The sequence below is a fragment of the Sturnus vulgaris genome, chromosome 1 (assembly GCF_052056855.1).
Source record: "Sturnus vulgaris isolate bStuVul1 chromosome 1, bStuVul1.hap1, whole genome shotgun sequence".
Classification (NCBI taxonomy): domain Eukaryota; kingdom Metazoa; phylum Chordata; class Aves; order Passeriformes; family Sturnidae; genus Sturnus; species Sturnus vulgaris.
In genome coordinates this window covers 85,412,502-85,434,655 of record NC_142243.1, presented here as the reverse complement: position 1 = coordinate 85,434,655, position 22,154 = coordinate 85,412,502, and the positions used below count along the sequence as shown (strand labels likewise).

At 42.9% G+C, this 22,154-nt stretch overlaps 2 protein-coding genes across 7 annotated transcripts; one reads left to right on the top strand and one right to left on the bottom strand.

The window, feature by feature from the left end:
• The first annotated feature begins 3,813 nt into the window (after positions 1-3,813).
• On the top strand, positions 3,814-16,071 carry ROPN1L (rhophilin associated tail protein 1 like). The gene is made up of 8 exons (XM_014872332.2): positions 3,814-3,894; positions 4,951-4,980; positions 5,875-6,024; positions 7,617-7,740; positions 7,910-8,071; positions 10,433-10,608; positions 11,558-11,644; positions 15,609-16,071. The coding sequence occupies exons 3-7, from the start codon at positions 5,894-5,896 to the stop codon at positions 11,619-11,621; spliced, it is 657 nt and encodes a 218-aa protein (XP_014727818.1). The 5' UTR covers positions 3,814-3,894; positions 4,951-4,980; positions 5,875-5,893; the 3' UTR covers positions 11,622-11,644; positions 15,609-16,071.
• Positions 13,123-21,309, bottom strand: SNRNP48 (small nuclear ribonucleoprotein U11/U12 subunit 48). Of its 6 annotated transcripts, none has more exons than XM_088171020.1 (9): positions 21,280-21,309; positions 20,876-20,989; positions 20,713-20,773; positions 19,901-19,975; positions 17,365-17,553; positions 16,314-16,435; positions 15,759-15,874; positions 14,379-14,554; positions 13,123-13,448 (listed from the first exon to the last, which is right to left on the bottom strand). In XM_088171020.1, the coding sequence occupies exons 1-9, from the start codon at positions 21,292-21,294 to the stop codon at positions 13,141-13,143; spliced, it is 1,176 nt and encodes a 391-aa protein (XP_088027146.1). In that variant the 5' UTR covers positions 21,295-21,309; the 3' UTR covers positions 13,123-13,140. The 6 variants fall into 6 exon arrangements, with proteins under 6 accessions (XP_088027146.1, XP_088027138.1, XP_088027162.1 ...); XM_088171012.1 differs by lacking the exon at positions 21,280-21,309 and adding an exon at positions 21,063-21,154; XM_088171036.1 differs by lacking the exon at positions 21,280-21,309 and adding an exon at positions 21,063-21,117 and having other exon boundaries at positions 20,496-20,773.
• Positions 21,310-22,154: the final 845 nt, after the last annotated feature.

Sequence of the window (22,154 nt, the reverse complement as noted above, 5' to 3'; positions counted from 1 at the left end):
CATCTGTTCTGTCTGCCCCTTCTCTATTGAGTGAAGTCCAAGTTACTTGATTTTTTTTTTCTGAGGGCCCTTCCATACCTGTGACTGCTTTGTGTCAGTGACTTCCTCAGTAAGACGACAACTCCAGCCTATTACAGTGTTTGCATCACTTTTCAGCTGAGTGCATTAATTCTTTCCTTGCCTTCCCCTATGCTTGTGTAAAACTCTTCATAAAAATCTTCACAGCAGCTGCACTATTCTTCAGAGAACTCTGAAAAAGCCTCACAAAGGCCTGTACCTCACAAAGCACAAATGACTGGGGTTTGATTGCCTGGCATGCTGATCAGCATAATTTTGTTTCCTTGGACGTCACTGTCCATTTTTTTACATTTAGATTGGAAAAAATTTGTGGTAAGGGTCAGTGTTCTTATTCTGCTTGCCTTGGGAATAATGGCCACTGTACAGCCTGGGCAATGAGTGAGGTTCTTGGCAGAAATGATGGTACAAATAGTAAAAACATTAAACAAAGAATTGAATCTTGGTAGTGTAATGAAGTTCAGGATGCAAAATAAAAGAAGCTGTTTTCTGAAACAGATGAGGAAGCAACTTTTACGAAGCATAATGGTAAGTTAGAGCTCTCTTAGAATTGCATAGTTAACAGCAGTTTTTTTAAACTGCTTCTGGTTTTAATTTCTTCATTAAGAAGTAACCATAAATTGAGAAATTATTTGATGAAATCAAAGTTACTCAATAATGGAAAATTTTAAAAGACTGTATTTCCAGAGGTCAAATACAGTTTCAAAATAAATGGAACGTTTTTAGTATAATACTGAGAGATGGGGTAATGGCAAAATTCTTTCACAGCTCTGCATATCAGTTTATCTGCTTACCTGCTGTTAGCTCTTACGTGTACTGGCTAACACCCAAGCTGCATTTTCCCCTATAGAAGGTGAAGTCAACATCTGGAGGTGTCTGACATCAGGTGTGGGAGGAGGGGATAATATTTAACACTGCTTGCCTTTTAAGGGCTGTTTGTTTTCCTGGAAAAAGATATTAGTTTTCCTTAGACTTCCTTGTTGCTTACAAAATCAGAGAACACTGCAAAGCTCTTTTATCTATATTGGATAGAATTTCTGTATTAGAACCTAAATAGTGCAGAGCTGCACTGGTGTGCCATGTTCAGCCGATACAAATTGCATCAGTGACTTTCTAGAGTTAGGTAAGGAATGTGATCTAAAAATAGTGCTGGATTAGAATGGAGAGTCCATGGGATATTTTGACTAGTTGTTAGCAGGAGTCATGGAAGTAGGAAGCAGCAGAAATTGTAAGGTATGCTGCTTTATAGCAACACTTCTGGCAGTGCTGCTATAAAGCAACAGTTACATCCATGTATATATTTTTAAACGTTCTTTATATACAAGACTCAGTATTATACAGTGGGAGGAAATACTTGTAGGAAGCAGCATAGATTCATATAAAGAGAGTATTTACAAGAGCATATAGTGACAGGACAAGGGAGAGTGGCCTCCAACTGAGAGAGTAGAGTTAGATTAGATGTTACTGGGAGGGTGATGAGACACTAGAACAGGTTGTCCAGAAAAGATGTGGATGCTCCATCACTGGAAGTGTTAAAGGCCAGGTTGGATGGAGCTCTGAGTAGCCTGGTGTAGAAAAAGTACTCGTGCCTGTGACAGGAGGGTTGGAACTAGGTGATCTGTAAAGTCCAATCCAGGCCATTCTATGATTCTATGAAAATACATTTCATTAAGTACAGAAAAAAATTTCCACCTACATACTGCTGTTTCCCATAATACAGTGTGACAGCTTTACACATGATTCCACTGCACTGGACCAAATTGCTTGAAGAATTAAGAGTATGACATTTACTTTTGAGCATGTTAAGGATAGTTACGAGTACATGCAAGGACCACAGATGAGAGATAATATAAAACTTGCTGTTTATCTGTTATCACTAGACACCTTTGAAAAACTGCATTGTGAAATCAGTTGAATTGAATTCAATTCTATAAGATCCTGCAGGATAATGTAGATGAGTAGATGCTTTAAAACAACTAAAGGATAAAAATGTATGTCATTATATGTCAGAAGTTTGCTGTTTTCATTAGTTACAGGAATCTGCAAAGTATTGAGGCCAAATAATTAACCTGTAGCTTATGCTAAGTATTCATATTTTATAAAAGATTAAACAGTTGTTAAAATGTGTGCTTATTGCTTTCCTGAGACCACCATTTTATCTTTGTCCTGCATGGCCTTGCATGTTCATCAGTGGGGACATGAGGTGGATTAAAAAGGCCTGGCTACAAATAAGATTGTGTGCTTCTGCTTGGCCTGTCTCAAGCACCCAAGTTTCTTTGGAGCAATGGCTTGTGAAGGCTTTATGAAGTGAATAATCCTATTACCAAGTTGATTTGGGTGCTTGGGCTGTGTACAGTCCTTGTTAGAAGGCACAGGAGGGGTATGGCTTTGTAACCAAGAGATGTGCCTTTACAGAGGATGCCAGTCAGGTTACCTCCGGTGCTGTTTTTATCTGCTGTGGAAAGAAGACTTTTAGCTGTCCACCAAGACTTTGTGGCAGAGAGGGAACTTTGGTTCCTCACGTTCTGGAGCAGTGGGAGAGCCCACGTGGCCTCATATTGTCAATTTGGACCAGCAGGTGCTGAGAAGCAACTGGTGCGGGCTGCGCTGCTCTTGGTGGTGGCAGACTCTCAGTGGTGCTGCTGTCCTGAACGTCCAGGACTGTGGAGCCTGACCAGAAGAGGTTGCTTGAGGCTGAGCTATCCTTGGAAGTAGCAGCTGCTGCAAGTAAATGGAATTTTGAGGATACATTGCCCTGTCTCTTTTTCAGCTCAGTTAGTATTTCTTCACGTTTCATCCAAGCCAGGAAAGGAGGTGCAAGAATGCCAAAGGCAAGGTGGACATGCCACCCTAACACTGCTCACCCAGTAGAGCATCCCTGTGGCCAGGGGCCATGCAGGGGCCAGCAGGCTCCAGGGAACCTAGGCACTGCAGGAACCAGTCTCCCTGTCATGGGCTCTGCCAATAACATGGTGCTAAAGTGTTCACAGAATCACAGAATCAAATAAGTTGTAAAAGATCTCTCAGATCAAGACCATCCTAGCAACTAGACCATGGCACTAAGTGCCTCATGCAGTCTTTCGTTGAACACTACCAGGGATGGTGAGTCCACCACCTCCCTCGATCGACCCTTCCACTGTCTAATTGCCCCTTCTGTGAAGAAATTCTTCTTACTGTCCAACATAAATGTCTTAATGTCCCCTGTTACAGCTTAAGAGTAGGGCGTTTTTACATCACTGCTTCTCTGGGGGAAGACGCTGACCCTCCCCTGCCTACAGCCTCCTTTCAGGCAGCTGTAGAGAGCAAAAGGTCAGCCCTGAGACTCTGCTTCTCCAGAATAAACATTATCCCCTAGCTGCTCCTCCTAGGACTTGTGCTCCAGGCCCTTCAGCAGCTTTGTCACCCTTCCCTGCACACCCTCCAGCACCCTCCAGTTTCTCCTTGATGTGAGAGGACACAGGCTTCGAGCTGTAGCCTCATCAGGACCGCGTACAGGGGCAGAATCATTTCCCTCACCCTGCTGGTCACAGACTGCTGCTGATACAGGCCGGGATGTCACTGGCCTCTTTGGCCACCTGGGCCCACTGCTGGTTCATGTTCAGCCCACTCCGACCCACCTTGCAGGTATCTGTGAATTTGTTAATGGTAGACTCAACCCTTTATCCATGGTTTGTGCCTTTTCAAAAGTTTGTACACAGCAGGTGCTGCAGTTTCCCTTTAAACCTCTCCGCCATCAAGTTTTTCCCCGCCCAGCTCCCGGGCCGCCCGCCCGGCCCGTCCCTCGGCGTTGCCGGGCAGCGGGGCCGCGGAGCGGGGCAGGTGAGGGGCCGTGCCCGGGCCTTCCCCGAGCCCGGAGCGGCCGCCGCGGGGGTGTCCGGGGGTGCTGGGGCCGTGGGGCGGCTCTGGGCTGTCTCCGGCCTGCGAGGGGCCGTGCCGGGGCCGGTGCCTGCCGGCGCTGCCTCCGCACAGCTCGGGGCGGGTGGGCCATGGGCACTGGCGGCTCGGCCAGTCCCGTCTGCGTGCGGATACGCCTTGGCCTTGGCCTTGTTTCCTGAATACCTGAGGCTGGCATGGGGTGCGTGGAAGGAAACACAAGTAGAAAATAAGAGCTAACAGGAACTGAAAGTGATGCCCTTATCTTTGTCTCTAGCGAGAGTAACCCATGACAGAGTAACGATGGCGAAGGGGTGCAGAGGCTGTTGATCATTAGGTGTGTGTTTATATGTACAGGAGGTTCCCGCAGAACATCGAGAAACCCTTTTTCCCTGTGAAGGTGACCAAGCACTGGCACAGGTTGCCCAGGGGGGTGTGGAGTCTCCATCCTTGGAGATTCTTGAAACACACCTGCACATAGATCTTGGGGACCCTGCTCATAGATTGTGCAGGGGGTCAGACCAGCTGGATTCATTAATTCCTCCAGGAAGTCTCTGGCAACCTCTGCCCTTCTGTGAGACTCTGTGACTAATGGCTTACTGTAGAAAAGCAGCTCTTGCAACTTTTTTCCTGATTATATTTTTATTCTTGTATTTGATTGCTTCCCAAGGGTACATGCACGCACACCTGTATTCCTTCCTCAAAGTTTTTCTGTTGTCCTGAAATCCTCAGGTTTTTTTGCCTTCAGCTTCAGTTCCTTGGCTAGAGTTGTGCTTTTTGAATCATTCCTGAAAGTGTGTGACCAATGTGGTAATTAAATGTGCATTTTGAAGTCTGTTCCTGATGCAGATTGGCTGCATTGGAGTTGTGAAGATGCTGTACCCTGTCTGCATTTCTCTATAAATAAAGTTCTAAGTATGGTTTGATCCTCAAAGGACCCTTGAGCCACAGCAGTTCCATTGCTCTATCACTGACTTAAAATTTTTTTATTTTCCACTACAGGAAAATTCACGTGAGAAAGCCACCTACCAGGTACTCTTATCTTAAAAATTAAAAAAGAAGTCTATAAGGATAGAGGATTTTGTTACATTGGTGCCTTTCTTGATGATGTTGCTTTTACTGCTCGTCCTGTCTGCATATAACTAACTGTTTTAGATTCTTGTTGCTAAATCAACTTAAGCATGCCATATTTTGTCCTGGAAATTATGAGTTCCCCACCAAATGTGCCCCATTGCTACGATGGGAGAAGGACCATACAATAGCCTATCTCTGTCCCTTCTTTTGGATCCTGGGAAACAGGATTCCTTGCAACAAATGAGTTACATCCTGAACGAGACAAACACACCTGTAGAGCTGTATGAGCAAAGTGCGATATGTGCTTACAGTGCACATGAATGTTTTGTTCATCACTGTAATTGTTTGATGTCAAATCTGCCATGAGCACAAATTAGTAACTTTTTGCTACAGCAGTTTTGAATACAGAGTAGAAACTTGGTCATCTGCATACTCTGGCATCTGTACAAAAATGTCAAGATTTTCCTTGGCATGCAGTAGTGAGTTGTCAGTGTAGATACCTTTCATATTGGCATGTGTGCTGTGATGTGTCTGGACTGCCCATTTGACAAATTTTTGTTGTGGTAGGTTTGAGGAGAAAAATCAGTTTAAAACTCTCTGAAACCGCATGTTAAAATAGTAGTTCTCACTCAGCTGTGCCCAAGCTGCAGTGTTTTACTTGGTGTAGCCACAAAATCTTTTAGAGCCACGCAGGACTTGTCTGTTTACCCTTCCAAGTCTGTAAACTGTCCAGTAGCCCCAACTCTCGAGTAGGACAGAAGGGAATTTGGGGACAGGCATTGTTTACTCCAATGTGCACACAGTTTTTCATTCATATTTTGCATCTGTGAATTGCTGTTTTATTTCTTTCAGGTCTTTGTGACTGAGCACCATGCCTCTTCCAGAAACCATGTTCTGTGCTCAGCAGATCAAAATCCCCCCGGAGCTACCTGATATTCTGAAGCAATTTACTAAAGCTGCCATTAGGACTCAGCCTTATGATGTTTTGCAGTGGGCAGCTGCGTAAGTACAATGTTCATCTAATAACAGAGAGCTATATGTATGGAGCCTCAAAACCTCACTCTCCTCTTTACTGTATAGTGGACGTAGCTTTGAATATTGCATCAGCATATGCCTTGCATATACACTTCTATGTATTAATGCAGCATATAAGTCTTTAAAAATAGTGTGGTATTTTATTTTCTGTTTCCTTGAGGTTTAGGACTGGCTTAATTCTGAAATAGCTGCATTTTCATACAGAAAAATACATCTTAATTTGCTTTTTGTTATTAGTTTTTCTATCTGAAAGGCAAACTCTTTTTCCGTTTGGTTTGGTTTTTCTTCTCTCATCTGAGATTCAGTTCTTGGAATTTAAAGCAAAAAGTAGACATTTTCTTTCTAATCCTTAAGCTTGGTTAGTTTATCTTCTTTCTTTCTGGGAAAAGTGTCTGAAAAATTGCACCTTTGAAGTGATAATCCACATAATAAATCTCACACCATAGAGTTGATTTAGATGTTTAAATGTTTCTTCTTTAACATTAGTTTTTTTCTTTTACCTCAGCTGCTCACTATAATTTTTGCCTGTCCTATGGTTTGTGTGGGCAAGCTCTTGAAAGGTGTCTGTGAGATGTTCTCAGCTGGGGGCATTGGGAAACGTCTATATTGTGTACATGTCGGAGGGTAGGCTGTTAACAAAGCCAGGCTGGCGTCTGGCTTGTCTGTTAAAACGAAAATAACCTGAAGCTGAATTGTTACCGCTGCAGTGTTGGAGAAAGCCAGCAGGACCACCTTAAAATGGTGTGGTGTTTCTTAGGAATGTGATGGAGGTGAGGTGCAGCTGCCTCTGTAGCTAGAGCCTGCTGGGAGGTGGGGCTGGCAAGAGCAGAGGCAGCCCAGCAAAATAGCCCAGGTGTTATATGTACATACATACCGTGCATCTCTGTCTATACGGTCACACTAATTCAGTTCTGGAGTGCAGCCTGCTGTGTATTTCAGCAGGCATTTGCACAACATGGGATAGCCTGGACATGCACATGGGTGACCAGGGCAGATGAGGCAGGACAGGTGGAGAAACTTGTAAATTAGATGCAACTGAATAAAAACTGAGTTTTCCTTGGACAATTCAGATTGCTGGCCAGTTAAAGTAGAGGCAGCCCTTAAGGTTGTGGCAACCTTATAATTAAAAGGATGCGCATCCAATGCCCTTTATGCTCTACTATTAAATTTTATTTTGGAGTGGATAGAAATAGCAGAAATGCTGAGGAGAGAGTTGTAATGTGAATTAGGCAGATGTACATTTTGGGTAGTGCATGAGGGGAATGTTAAACAGATGTACCCTCAGGTTCATCAATCAAAAGAGCTGAATATGTCATGCACAAAATAATTTAAATGCCTTAAGAATTATTAGCGTGTCACAAAAAGGAGCAAGTAACGTCTGAAGACTGTGGTTTCTGGGCACAGGAAGATGGGAGTTGTGCACGTAGGCAGCTTGCCAGGTGCTGCTGCTCCTGTGGAGGAGCCTTCAGATTCTTACACTGAACTGTAAGAGCATTTACTTCTGTGCAGTTTGTAATGGCCATGGGCATTGAGGTGTGTTGCTTTTCCTATTCACTTAGGTATTTTTCAGCCTTGTCTAAAGGTGAACCCCTTCCTGTAAAGAAGAGGCTTGAAATGCCCTTAGCAGCAGAGAAAAAAGATGCTGGTTTGACCCCAGGACTCCTTAAGGTCTTGCACAAACAGGTACAAGCTGTTCTTTATCAAATGCACAGTGCTGTTGAGGATTGCTGATGGGTTGGAGATGGTTGGGGAGAGAGACTGTCAATTATTAGAAGTATTCTGGGGAGACTGTGTTCTTAAATTCATTCTGGTTTTCGGAGTTCTTATTGTGGTACCATGATTTTGTTCAAAGCTTTCTTCCAAAGGCATGGTGACCATTGCAGAACTGAGGGAAAAATGGAAGAATCTGGGCTTGCCAGAGGAGCAGCTGGGAGCTATCCTGCAACTGGACAATTTTGGCGAGGAGGTGGAATGGATGAAGTTTCTGGCACTTGGGTGCAGCGTGCTTGGTGGGGTATGTTTACAGTAGGAGCCCTCATATCCAAACACAAGTGATTGTCTAGGAACCATATACAAGATAGACCATAGAACAATTAATGCAGATGGATTTGGGGAATGGTGATTGCATTTGCAGCAGCTGGCAAAGTAGCTTGCATGTTTACTTCTGTTGCCCATCAGATTTTGGTCTGGGGAACTTAACCAGAAGGGTGGCTAAGTCAGTTTACTGGAGTGGCCATAGAAGAGCAAACGTGTCTGCAGGGAGCTTGTACTGTGTGAGAGAGGATGACGGAGGAATGATGCTGATGGCGTCAGTGTAAATGTCCATGAAGAGAACTGAAGGGAGAAATTAAAGAACCAATTTTTAATTGATTGTGTAGCCAGTTAAATTTTCTCAGCAGCACTTAATATTCCTACCGCTACATTTAATTCTTTTAATGTCAATAATAAAGTCTCAGCAGAGCATTTCAACAGAATGAAAGATTATATAATGCATTAAGCTGATGTTCTATAAAGTATAATACTTCTAATGATTTCTACACTTGGGAAGAAGAGGTAATAAAAAGAAAATACATGTGAAATAATATTTTGTGAATGTTGTGGTATCTGAAAGCCCTGAATGTTAACCTGTCCTGGCGATGCAATTGTGTCTGTCTGTCTGTCTTTATTTCAAATTTGTATTTCTTGATTCCAGTCTCCCTCCCAAAACAATCTTGTCGTTTGGGCTCTTTTCTTCATATAAAAATAGTAACAGCAACACTACTTATCTAAAAAAGAACAACCCCTCTCCCCCCGCAAAAAAAACCCCAAAAAACCAAAACCGGAGTCACAGGAACATCATTATGATGGAGCTAGACAGACTAAATTTCACTGTCCCAACGTCCTTTTGGATATTAAGTGAATTATTTGATTTCAGTACTACATAATGAAACCTAAACCTCGGTTTCCCAAACCAGAGAGAAAGACACACAACAAATTTACATTCATTTCCTGCAGCTATAAGTTGTGTTCACAGTCAAACAGGGTTACAATTGAGATACAAGAGAAGACAAATATGAATTTATTAAGAGCACCAATCTGAAGAATCTTTTTTGTAAAGCACCAATGCATTTTTACAAAAGCCTTGGAGAAATGACCACACAGGTAGCCTGTTCAATTGTCTTTCAAAGGTGGAAAAATGAATATAAACAACTTTGCTGTGTTGTGAGAGAGAAACTGTGGCAATTTGGGATGGCAGGACCAGAAAGGGCAGCAGTAAAGGGGTAGCCAAATGCAAAACGTAAAGTTGGCCATCATAGAGTCAGCTGGCTCTTTTCCCTGAGAAGCCTCCCAGAGGAGGAAATAAATTAAGTACAACTGTTAAAGGATTGTAAGATGACACTTCTCTGGCCTGTATTCTAGATCTTAAACAGATACTGCGTTTAAGTATTGCTATTCTGTTAGGAAATATTATCTTTTTACATAGACATTGCTTGCTTGTTAATGAAAATGTAAGAGTAAATTTTGAAAAAATTGCAAAGAAAAATATCGAGACTTAGGTTGAAGAAAGCCTGTGTGGGTTTGGTTTTGTGCTTTTATGTTGTGTATGTGGTTTTATTTGTTTCTTTAATGGCATCCAACTAGTCTTTGACTGAATGAAACTCAGTGCTGAATTTTTCCACACTTTTCCCCATATAGCTCAGCATGCATAGGGCACTGGATTATCAACACCATATTAAAGGAAGGATTTTTTCAAAGTATATTTGGAACTAGTAGTTTGAGACATGCTTTTTAAAGGTAACTCAGATGTTACTGACCTTTGACTAAACTGAAATATTCTTTAAATTCTTTTTGCCTCAGTACTTTTTCTACTATCTATTAAAATGGAACTTGCATAGAGATAGGGGAAACAGTAAATATCAGCCAAAATATAATCTAAAAATTATATAATATCATAATAAATCACCAAATCTATATTCATTTTCTGGGGTGTTATAGATTTGTCTGTCTTAACTGCTGCTGAGAATTCCTTTAGAACCAGTGAGATAATATACACACACACAAAAAGATCTTCTACTAGATACAGTGATGTTGGAGCTTTTACAGTAGCAGAACAGAGCAATTTGGTCCTTATGGAGAGATGGCCCTATGCAGTCTTTAACCATCACAAGGTTCTGGAATTTTTTACTCCTGTTGCTACTAGAACTACATTATTGTTTCCATCCTTGGACCTGCACTAGAGAGTAAATTTAGGATTTAAAGCTCGGCAATGATGATAACACCTTCATCTCATTTACCCTCCCTTTTAATGGCTTACAGTGTGGATTTTGTCATGGTATGCAAGGATATTAATAGCTCTGATACTTTTCCTTTCATTTCTTGCTGGAATCCCCTGCAGTCCTTACTGAGTTCAATGAAACAGGCCTGCGAGATCCTAACAAGAGACCCAGAAGGTGGAGCAGCTCGAATTCCCTTCGAAACATTCTCATTCCTTTATTCATATTTGGCCAGTATTGATGGAGAGATATCACAGACAGAAACTAAAGCATTCCTCCTGGGAATTAAAGAACAAGCGTAAGTAAAAATCTGCAAGGAATTTTAATGTATCAGTTGTCTCAGGGTTCTTCATAAGCCTTTAATTTCAGGTGAATAGTCCATCTTCTTTTGGGCATAGCCATGATAACTGGAGTAAGGATTGACTAAGATTGTATCAAAAGTATACAGAGTTATTTTTTGTCAACTTCAGCGTTTGCACTGTTAAATTGTTATTTATCCATCTTTCTCTGAAACATTGAAGTCTCTATATGGTGGTATAATTTTCCCTGTAGAAAGCTGTTATAGACAGGCTTGTAACATCTGCTTATTACTGCTTCTGGAACCAGCAGCATCTTCTGGGCTGTTCCTTTGATTTAACATAGATAATAAAACAGAGAGAGATGGAGTTCTCTCATTGTATCTATAGTCACACACAGGTCACATGAAATATACCAATTTAAAAAGATCTGTAAAAGGCTTGTCCTCCACGTGCTGCCTGCATAGCATGTTTGCATACAGACAATTAATTGTTTCTACCATCTCTCTGGAATTGTTCTTTCTGTGCATGGTGGGCTGACACAACTCAGAGGCACTACCACCTTCACTGCTGGGCTCAGCCCTGGCCAGCAGTGGGTCTGTCCTGCAGCTGTCTGGCATTGGCTCTGGTGAACATGGGGGAAGCTTCTCTCAGAAGCTCACAGAAGGCACCACTGTGGCCCCCACCTCCCCACAAAAAACATTGCCACGCAAACTCCATACACTGTCTTAGATTGCCACCAGCTCCAAGTTCATGGGAGCTCCAAAACAAGAGCATACAAATGAACTGTTTCATCATTAGTTATCAGATTGACAGTTTTTAATAAGAACCACTTTTTAATCATACCCCTTTTGCTTGCATTTCATATAGCCCTAAATTGTATCTTGTCCAACACACTAGGATTTACCATGTGAAAGTGCCGTTTAAAAATTTTGGCTTATTCCTTTCCAGGGACAAACACTCCGGCATGGTGCTGATCAGACACTTCCTGCCATACTCCTTCATATTTTATTGATCAACCCTACTCTTCAGCATGAGGTGAGAGGGAAAAAAAAAAGGAAGGAATAAATAAGTTCAAGAAAATAATTTGTGTTCAAAGTACTGTAATTTGCACAGAACATGATCCTCTTCTGTGGCATTTCCTTTTCTTTGTCCTCTTCTTGAGATGGCCTTTCAGAGGATGTTAATTGAATACATGGTTATATTGTTTTCCTGCCTCTGAGATACTGATGGCCACCCCTAGGTGATTGTTAAGTGAAACACGGAATTCAGTTATGCTGGGGCAGCTGTAGTTGGAGCATTTCTCATTATGCTTCTGGTAGCTGTGACTTCATTTTGACTCTGGCACAAGTACAGCTGATTCTTGGACTACCTTGTCTGCCTGGACATTCTCTCTTTAAACAAACTGTTTTACCAAGCCCTACTGAAAGAACTTAGTGAGAACCCTGTAGCTGAGCTGGTAAGCAAAATCAATGCAAGGACTGCAGTGGTTCCATATTGTTTTCCCTCGAATTAGAACCCTTTCAGAACTTAAGTTTTTTCATTTTTGGATAAACTTATCTAAATGAAGCTGTTTTAAAATATATCTTGTTTTCTGAGAGGAAAAGCTACTGCATTTGTCACATAGGCGAGGAATACCTGACACAGAGTTGTTTGGTTAGACTGCTGTAGCAGGTATAAAAGCCTCAATCCATGAAAACTAGACCAAATACTTTGTGACAGATAATCACACTTAATTGCAGAAACAACTGAGGTATGAAAGAGGATACTAGAAGCTACAGTAAGACTGGAAAGATTCATTTTGACTGAGAAGGCCACAATCAGGAGCAACATAGAGCCCTTTCCTGGCACACTGATCAAATCGAAGTATTTTAGGAAAGATGGATCTGCAAGCTTGTTCTCTTACAGTTGCTTACTTTGTTGAGGCAAGAGTCTTGGCTGACGGTGACTGACCTTGCTTAAGTAGAGTGTGTGCGGAATTAACAGAACTGCACATCCTTAATATCTATCTCCATTTTAAGTCTGTTTTATCAACCTCTATCACAAATATCTGTATGTTAGTCCACAGGATGGGAAGTCTTCCTAGTTATTGATGGAAAGAAATGCACTTCATGTTTGAATATGGTACTCAGCAATATTCCAAGTGTCCTTGGTGCTTCCCCCCTAGCTCCTGTGGGGAGCTACATTCTCATCACCTTTGCCAGATTCTATTGATTGAAATTTTCTTCAAAGCATGAGCTTGGGAACACTCACTTCTGTGTTATTGTCCATTCAGTAGTTGAAGTATTTTATAATTTAGTAGTAGAACTAGTTGTAGTTGAAGATGTTTTGTCCTGTTGGAGAATTCTGAAATCTGCCCTCTGGTACATGCTTTAAGTAGGCAATGTCACCTAGAGGTGACAGTGTTAGGTAGAAGGGGAAGCTCTCTTCACGCCTTCCCTGTTTGTAACTGGTCTGGACTCCAGGGATTAACTCTGTTCTATATCCACTACTGATGGGCCAGAAAGGCCACTAAGTACAACCTCTCATAAATTTTATTCTTCAGCCTTGTCAGAATAACTCAAATATATGAGATCAATATAATTTATTAACAGATGTATAAATGGTACAGAATTACACATTATCTGAAATATACTGCTTCCATCCTGACAAACCTTAGCACTTTTTTGTCTCCAAGTAGCACAGGTGCAATGCAACAACAATATTATGTGCACACCTTTACTGTCTTGGGCAAAATGGCAATAACAATAGTTCTTGTTATATTTTGAACAGCTGATGAACAAAGACATCAGGTTCTTGTTTCTACTTTCTTCTTTTATGGTTGTGATACTTGTCTTCATCCCTGAAACAAAAACATAAACATTGTGTGGGCTGTTAGGCTCAGAGTGAGAGTCTGAAGAGAAAAAAACTTGGAAAATGGAAAGCTCTCATTGAATGCACTCATGTCCTCCTCTAAGGAAAGAAAGTACATTGCTTTTACATAGTTTATTTTCCATGCTGCTTTAATCAAGCCTTGTCATGCAGTGCCAGAGTGGCAATTAGTTTAGGATGAATGGCATCACAGTGTAATGAAGCCTGCTTTGAGACAAGCCATCATTGCCACCCACACAGTTATGCAATGCATTTACCCAAACACAAGAGGCAAGGCAGCATTTCTCCTGCACAACAGTCCTCATGTCTGCTCAAACACAGGTCCCCCACACCTGTGGTCCTGCAGATGTAAATATGTCCTTGTTGATAGTATTAGAAGTGTGGCCTAGATTTGTTTTCTTTTGCTAAACTGTATGTCCAGATGTAGTGAAGAGCAACAGCATTGTTTTGAAGCATCTATTATGGAAAGGCTACTGTATGCATATTAGTGAAACAAATAATACTATTTATTAAGGTCTAGAGCAAACTAGAGCAGAAACCAGCATTAGACATGACAGGCACTTAGTTGTGGATGAGAATTATACTGTCCATTTAACCATGTTGATCATGGAGTAAAATCAACAGCTTGTTACAGTACTGTTGCAGTCCTGCAGCATGCTGCAAAGTGCTGCTTTTCAGATGTGACAGTAAATTCTGAAGTCTGGATCACAGTTTATGATCCTACAGCATGTTTTGTTTAGTATTAGTAGCTTTATGCCACTATCTTGTCATACTGCACGTGAGGTTAGCCTAGCTTTTTAATTGGACTAGATATTCTCAGCCTCTGCACTAAATTCTCATAGAAAATGGCTACAGCTGCCTGATTCGGAAGCAGGAGTCAGCTGTCACTGTTTTTGCTCACCTCTCTCTTTTTCTCCGCGAGTCTCTGTCTTTGCCTCTCTCACGACTCCTTCTTCGTTTACTTGGACTCCTGCTGGCGTCTCTCCTGTGTCTCGTGCACTCTGTATCCTTACTGCTTCCCCCAGACTGCCGTGAGTCCACTGAGGCTGACCGCCTGTCTTCCCTTCTGAAAATAAACTTAAGTGATTTTAATCAATAAAAATAGTTTCACAGTCACTGTTTCCAGTACCAGTTTTGTATTATAATGACTTACAAATTATGTAAGACCGAGGATACATCTTTTATTAAGCCTTTCTGTTTCTCTAAGAAATAAAGTACCTCTCAAAAGAGGCCCAAAGTCCATATCTATATCTCATGTGCATATCTCGGCATACTATTTAATCCAGTTATTTCTTATAAACGCTGCTCCTCAGTCTTAACACCTCTGTTTGTGAAAGAGGAGACAGTAGAAGGGGTTCACTCTGTTTTGCTTTAAATCTTTAACTCTTCAACCACCTGCCTTAAGCTGCAACCTACAGCTGGAGAACCTAAGTCCTGATCTGACAGAATCATAGAATTATTAGGGTTGGTGTTGACCTCTGGAGATCTACTCCACTTGCCTTGCCAAGGGAGGGTCACCTATAGCAGGTTACACAGGAACGTGTCCAGGTGGGTTTTGAATGTCTCTAGACAGGGAGACTCCAGGACCTCCCTGGACAGACTGTTTCAGTGCTCTGCCATCCATTCATCCTCATTTTAATGCTGGGAACAGAGTGTCACTTTCTAGTGTGTTTCAAAAACATTCTCCTCTCAAAGGGCTGCTGAAGAGGCACAAATAGGCAATTGCTAGGTCATGTTTACTTCAGTGACAAATGTTGGGAAGGGTGTGCAGTGCTGCTTGTCACAGCAAAAATATGTATAGCTAAAACACACTCTCAATTAGCACAGCAGAATTTGCAGGGATAAGAACTGTAAAGCCTCCCCATATTTATTATGTTGTGGAAATCTTTACTCTGAGGTGTAATATATCTAATGCATGTCATGGGGTAGGGAAGGGTAAGAAATTGTGTACTTATATTTCCAAGTGTCCTCCTGTACCCAGCTACAACATACATAAACATTCAGGCACAGAGGGAGCACTATTCATCCCCCAGCTCCGCCAGAAACTCCTTGTTCAGCTGAATCACTTGCAACTAACCTACGTATCTCTGAAAGAAAGATACTTTCTGTTTTTTCTCCATCCTTCATGCAGGCAGAGCTTCTCAAGCAAGACTTAGCAGAATTAAAATAAAATAAACCATGCATATGACTCAGATAAGGTTGATATGTGCTATTAGAAGAAGGTGGCAAGATAAAATTACAATCTGTTCCATGCCTGAAGAAGCTGTCAGCTGTAGCATACCTTCCTGAAGACTTTGACTTCCCTCCTTCAGATATCTCTGCATTATCCAACCTATTCTCCTCCTGCCACTGATTGCTGAGTTCTTCCATATGTACACCAATCACATCCCGAATCACCTGGAGATTAAGATATGTTAAAAACAAACATGTCATGGTAGTGCCTAAACTAGCACGAGACAAACTGTAAACATCTTAATAGAACCCAAACCCCACCAAAATCTCCCCCAAACCCTGTACATCAGATGTTTGAATGGAAAGTCTTATTTGCAGAAAAAGGTTTCAGCATTTAAATAAATTTAAATAGCACCATTTTATGACAGTGACCTATATCTTGCTGGCATTTTCACATTCAAAACTTAGCAGTTAGAAATGCTCATTAATTGTAACTTGCTGCAACAAACCAAAAACATTCCCCTACAGTTTGCAACAATAATAAAGCAGGATACAAGAAGCAGAGAAAGACACATTATTTGTCCTTGAAAGAATATACAGTTGTTTATGCTAATATATAATAAGCACTTCTGTGCAAAAAAGCCTTTTTTTTCCCCAGTCTCACCTCAGTGTAGGACTTCTTCGTTATATGAACATTTTTAGCTCTGTATGACTGCCGCCGCCTTTTGTAATCTCGCATTTCAGCCAGAATTTCAAGATGGGACTTTGGACCTTTCTGGCTATCATCTAGCAAAAAATGGGGAGTAAAACAAACCATCATTAGCAGGACGCTAGCACCTGCAGATATGCAGGCCTCATACATTCACAAACATAAAATAATTGTGTTCTTTCTGAAGTTCCTCCTGTATTTAGTAACTATGGTGATTTTATCTCAAGCTTCCTCCCCAGCCTTCTTGCTGGCTGTTTATACACAAGTAAAAAGCCAGCAGGCAAATGCTGTTATGTGACCTCAGTCTCTAAACTGTGATCCAAACCAATATATGGGCTTGTGATTTGGTCAAACGCCTTCTAAATACAGGTCACGTTTTCAAAGCCAGTATTGCAGTAAGACACAGAATGAGAAAGCCAGATTCTGTAAAAAATTTGCTGTGTAGATGACAAGTACTGTCACACCTCCTCAGCACAGCAGAGCCTGCAGAGTGACACAGATGCTTTTGCTGCACTCGGTACAGTTACCAACTGGCATGACTCAACGGGGATGAGAGGTCCCAGACCAACACCAAAATATGTTGCTCAAGAGCTCCACCTGGATGACTGCCAACCTCTCCCGTTCAGCTTTTACTCTTCAGTGATCTTTAATTTCATCATGTCTTGCAGCAAATAACTGTTCCAAACTGCACAGCACACTGGCAACATTAAGCAACCTGGAGTCAGCTGCAGCAAAGACAGAAGATCCATCCACTGAGATACACACAATAGGTGTGTCAAGAGCAGAGCACTGAGGCTTTCCCAGAAGGAAAACATCATAAAGGAGACCAAACTAGCATTTTGTGATGCCAGGTCCTTGCTGTGGCTTTTAAGAACAGTATGCTCTCTACAGAAAAAAAAAAAAAAAAAAAGCACAACCAATTCTGCTTGGCTTTCAAAAGAACTCATGTAACTGGACAAACTGAAAGTTCAGAGCCATAAATTCAACAACAGATCATTCTTCAAACCTTGGGTGATTTTTGCTGCTAAATCCACGAAGAGATCACTGTCATTTTCCATTATCTGGGATCTAGACCTCTGTTTCTTTGTTTCCTCAACAACGTAATCGTAAAGAGCAAGGCGGTCAGCTTGGGTCAGGTCACAGGTGAAACGTTTGTGGTTTTGAGGAACTTCTACGGGCAGTAATGAGTAAGATCCTGGAGGATGGACAGAGAGCTGTTACTTGTAAAGTAACATAATTATGCAGGAAAATAGCATGAAGTTGAACAAACAAATAGTGCAGTAAACTCCCAGGCTGTTTCCATTCTTCCCCTATATATCTGTAAGAAGTTTCAACCTTCTTAATTTGAAAAGATAAAAACTGCTCAAAGATCCCTCCCAAACCCCATGCAGGCTGTATAACCCCTCTTGATTGCTTACACAGATATAGTTTTCATATGCCATGAAGGAATCGTACTAGATTAGATCAACATGACCCTCTGTAATTTCCCATGAGTGTCAGCTCTTGGCTTACAAGCTAAATCAAGAGAGGCTGCAGCTCTAACTTGTAGGTTTATCTTACTCCTAAAATGTTATGTACAGTACTAGCTGCAAAATACCTGTTCTGCCAACAAGAATGAAAGCTTCTAGGAAACTAGATAACCAAGCACTGTGTAAATCAGTCACTCACACGGTAACCTCTACATAGCTTTTATAATAGACTGTCACAGGAATTTATAGCTAAAAGGACCACAAAGGCACTATCAAAGCGCTCCTGATCAGTTAACTGACTTCAAGCTATGGAAACAAATACACTGCCTTCACACCCTTCTTTCCCATTCCCCAGTTAAAACACATATGCCTGCAAACAAATCGATCTATTCTCAATCCATTGCAACAGCAGTTAAGTGACTTCCCCAAAGATACAGGATGCAATACAGGTTGTGCTTTAGGACATTGCCAGCAAAAAAACATTTTAGTAAAAAACTTTCAATTTTCCAGCAACCACTGATCTGACCTCCATAATCCTGCTTCTCCCAACACAATCCCACACATTTCCAGGCAGACAGAAGAGGCAACACATAAGAAGAGTGTATGCACACCCTTCACAAGAGCAAACCTAGAGCTTCTCCAGCTTATTCAGCTCTTAGTGGAAGCTGGGCAATCTTTCACATCCTACTATCACTAAAGGTAGCAAAGAAGAGGAAGAGAAGCCACAATAACTCTACAGACAAACCTAAAATATAAGATTTCATTATTACTGTACTTGGAGCCTTAACAAGAACTGTTCTAACATGAACAAATTGATTTAAACACAAAGTAGAAGTCTCTTTTTAAAATGTACTGTTCTTATAGCATCACAGAAGTCCACAAAAATGCGCTGATAATTACATACTTGTGATTTTACAAGAATTACACAACTTGTGATTAAGACCAGTTTTCAACAATGTAGCTATGCTAATATTCTAAATATGGTCAGAATTGAAAAAAAGAAAGAAAACAAAGGAAGAAAATCACTTTGATTCAGTGAGTCAAAAGGAAATTTACAATGGAAAATTATTTTTCATTTGTTTCTGTTGCCAAAGACTTTAAATTGAACAAACAAGTCAGTAAATCTTACAGCAGGCCAAGTTGCCACAATGTAAACCACTGATCCAGTTTTAGTGTTATCCTCAGAGAAAGGCAAGCTTGCAGGGAAATCTGGACAGTGAACACTGGCATCTAGTGGCTCACTGATACACCTTTGCAATGAACAACTCCACAAAGGGTTTATCTGCTGCTTCTCTACTTGTGTCCAATTAATGAGTTCCCACTTCCCTTCAGAGGAAATGCACTTGACATGCTCAAAACACAGTGCTCAACCCAGAAAATTTCTTTCCCAAGCAACTGTCCATTAAGCCTCTATTTGCTACGCCAGAGAAACAAAGAAAACATTAAAAACTGTCTGAGTAAGTGCTGCTGTATTTCACTGCCAGAAAAGTTTCAGTGTCCCTTTTCCTTCTGCCCATATATGTTTAACAAACAAAAGACTGCAGAGAGCAAATGTTCTTTCAGGTGTTGCAGTAATTTCTCAAACATACACTAAAGCTCTACAGACTCCACAGGGAGTCCTATTTTTCTACTTTGTGTAAGTCTGAACCCTCAAAGACTCCATCCTAGCCTGGTCCCCTGGCTGGTCACAAAACCCACTGAAAAATGACAAAAGGGAATTAGTGAGCTTGGAGCAGTAATAAAGGAAAACATCACATTTGCTAATGTGCCAGCATAGTTCTTATACAACCTCTTAGTTCAGTCTTGAAACAGTCCAACATAATATCACAAATGTTGTTTGGTTTTTTCAGTCCTGAAGGTAATAGAGGTACGAGCAAGTCTCCCATCTAGCTGCCCCCAAGTATAGAAAGTAATCATGCTCCAAGATATGCAGGGAAAGGAATATTAAAAATAAATGAAGTGAAATTCCTCACAGCAGTTCTCAGTGGAATGAAGGAAGCAGCAAGGAGGGAGACAAGAGCAGTTTGCCATAGGAGGCTGGTGAAGTCCCGTCATTATCTGCTTGCTCCTTACCTTCACTGTAGCCTGCACCTTCCTTCGCACTTTGGGCTCTAGCCTGCTTAACAATGTGAAACTGTAGATCTTTATCTGCAGGCAGAGAAGAAAATAAAATCATACAACTTTTACATCAAGTTCTCGGATACTTGATTGGATTAGCCTTTATTCCCCAACCTCTATTATAAGATCTACGGTATGGTACAGGACGTCATAGTTTCATTCATGTACAAGGGAACATTTGAACTAAAAATGTAATTTTCATCTATTACATATTTGAAATGAGGGGAGAAAATTAAGGAAAAAATATTCTGGGTTACAGGGGTGTGGAAAAGAAATATATGTATATTGCTTTCCATACCATTGCTTTATTTCCAAATTCTATGGACAGCTTTCCCACCTTCAAAGCATGAATTTTAATATACTTTTTGCATTTGATGCAAGAGTGGGGACGGAGAACATAGGAAGAAACTCCTAAGAGGAAAAAAAAAGATCCTCCTTGGATTTTAAGAGAAAAAGATAAAAGTGACCTACAGAGTAGAATTACACAGTGATAGACGCATAAAAACAGTAAATTAAGGCAAATTGCAAATTACAAATTGAGAAAACTAACCTACTGATTGAAACACTCATGATTTTCGGGAGGTCTTGGGGAGTTTACAGCTGCCAAGGCAGTGGGGTTGTGCTACCGTGAGGACTCCTTAGTCCCACGTCTGTGTCCCCGCCCGGGCTCTCCCCTCAGCCCCTCATCCTGTGCACCTCCCCGGGGGTCTCTCCTCAGCCCCAGCCGTGTGTGCCGCCCCGTCAGGCGGACCCCCGCAGCCGCTCACCCATGGCGACAGCGGGAACCTTCAGGTTTTCGTAGAAAAAGCTGGAGTCGTACATCTCGGCCTGCGGGACCAAAGCGCTCGGTCAAGGCCCGGGGCCGCCGAGCGGCTGCGCCCAGGGCAGCAGCGCCAGCGCCGTGCCCCGCTTCCCGAGCCGCGCTCCTACCTCCTCCTCGGCGGAGTATCCCATCCTGCGGAGCCGGCAGGACGCCGCGTGCCTCTCCAGCGACGCGCGGGGGACACGGTGATGGACGTCGTAGGGGCACAGCACCCACTCCACCTGCGAGGAGACACGGGTCAGCCGCGCCCCGCCGGCCCCGCCGCCCTGCCCCGCGCAGCCCCCGCCGCCTCACCGAGTCCCCGCCGAGCCACACGGCGCTGCGAGCCGCCATCGCTGCGCCGGAAGCCGCCATGGCTGTGCCGGGCGGCCCCGTGACCGCGGAGGGGCGGGCCCGCCTCAGAGGGGCGGCACCGAGCCCTGCGGGGTGTGCGGAGGGGTGTGAGTCGAGCGTGGCCTTTTGGGGTGTTTTTAATTGAGTAGCCGGTAACTGGATAGTTACGATTAATCACCTGCCTTGTGAGCATCGCATGCTTGGTTAGAATTTTAAGGAATAGGGAACACAGTCTCAAGCTGGATGGGCTGTCCGGACGAGAGCCAGCAGGAGCGAAGTCAGCAGGGTTGAGCAGTAACTGAGGGATTGGTAATCCCGGCAGTGGGCGATCGCGACCACTGACTCATTGGCCACTTACTCAGAGAGGACTCCAGGCTCAGATGGACGGAAGGACCGCGCCCGTGGATTAACATAAGCGAGAGGCACAACCAGCACATGGGGACTGAGTAGTGATTAACACAAAAATTACGTAATTTGCAACTAATGAATGCCGATGCCCTCGCTTGTTGAAATGTGTAAATAGCGTGAAGTTTCGGTGCTCTGTAAGGCAGCCGTGTGTGGGTCCCCCGCAGCTGACGGGAACGGCAACAAACCCCGGGAATGCCGCGGTGCCTGAGGAGCGCGGGCGCCGCCTGCCGGCGGGAGGCCGCGGGGACATCCCCGCCCGGACAGGCCGCGCCCTGCCCGAGGGGCAGCGGGTCTCGCTCTCGCCTTACCTGCACACGGGCCTGAGTGCTCGACAGCCTTGCCGAGCTCTGCTCTCCTGGGCGTGGGGCGTGCCTGTCTGGGCGCCCCAGAGCCCCCAGAGCGCTCCCTGTGATCGTGGATGGGCAGGAGGAGCATCAGCCTCCCCCACTCCTGTCGCCATCGAGGACGTGAGGCGCTGAGGTCTTGCAACATGAGAAATAGCGGTGCTGGCTCCTATCGCAGGATCCGTGAGAGGATCCCTAAGGAGCAGGATATACTGTGCAGAACCAGGATGGGTTTGTCCCCTCGTGGAGCACAGGGGTGTTGTCACTGTGGGGGAGCTGCACAAGGACACCCCAGGGGGCT

Coding starts and splice junctions, on each gene's coding strand:
- ROPN1L (XM_014872332.2), top strand. CDS start 5,894: ATGCCTCTTCCAGAAACCATGTTCTGTGCTCAGCAGATCAAAATCCCC. Junction 8,072..10,432: donor GGTGCAGCGTGCTTGGTGGG/GTATGTTTACAG, acceptor AATCCCCTGCAG/TCCTTACTGAGTTCAATGAA. Junction 10,609..11,557: donor CTGGGAATTAAAGAACAAGC/GTAAGTAAAAAT, acceptor ATTCCTTTCCAG/GGACAAACACTCCGGCATGG.
- SNRNP48 (XM_088171012.1), bottom strand. CDS start 21,122: ATGGCGGCTTCCGGCGCAGCGATGGCGGCTCGCAGCGCCGTGTGGCTC. Junction 20,990..21,062: donor TGTGGCTCGGCGGGGACTCG/GTGAGGCGGCGG, acceptor GTCTCCTCGCAG/GTGGAGTGGGTGCTGTGCCC. Junction 16,436..17,364: donor AGCAGCAAAAATCACCCAAG/GTTTGAAGAATG, acceptor ATTTTTTGCTAG/ATGATAGCCAGAAAGGTCCA.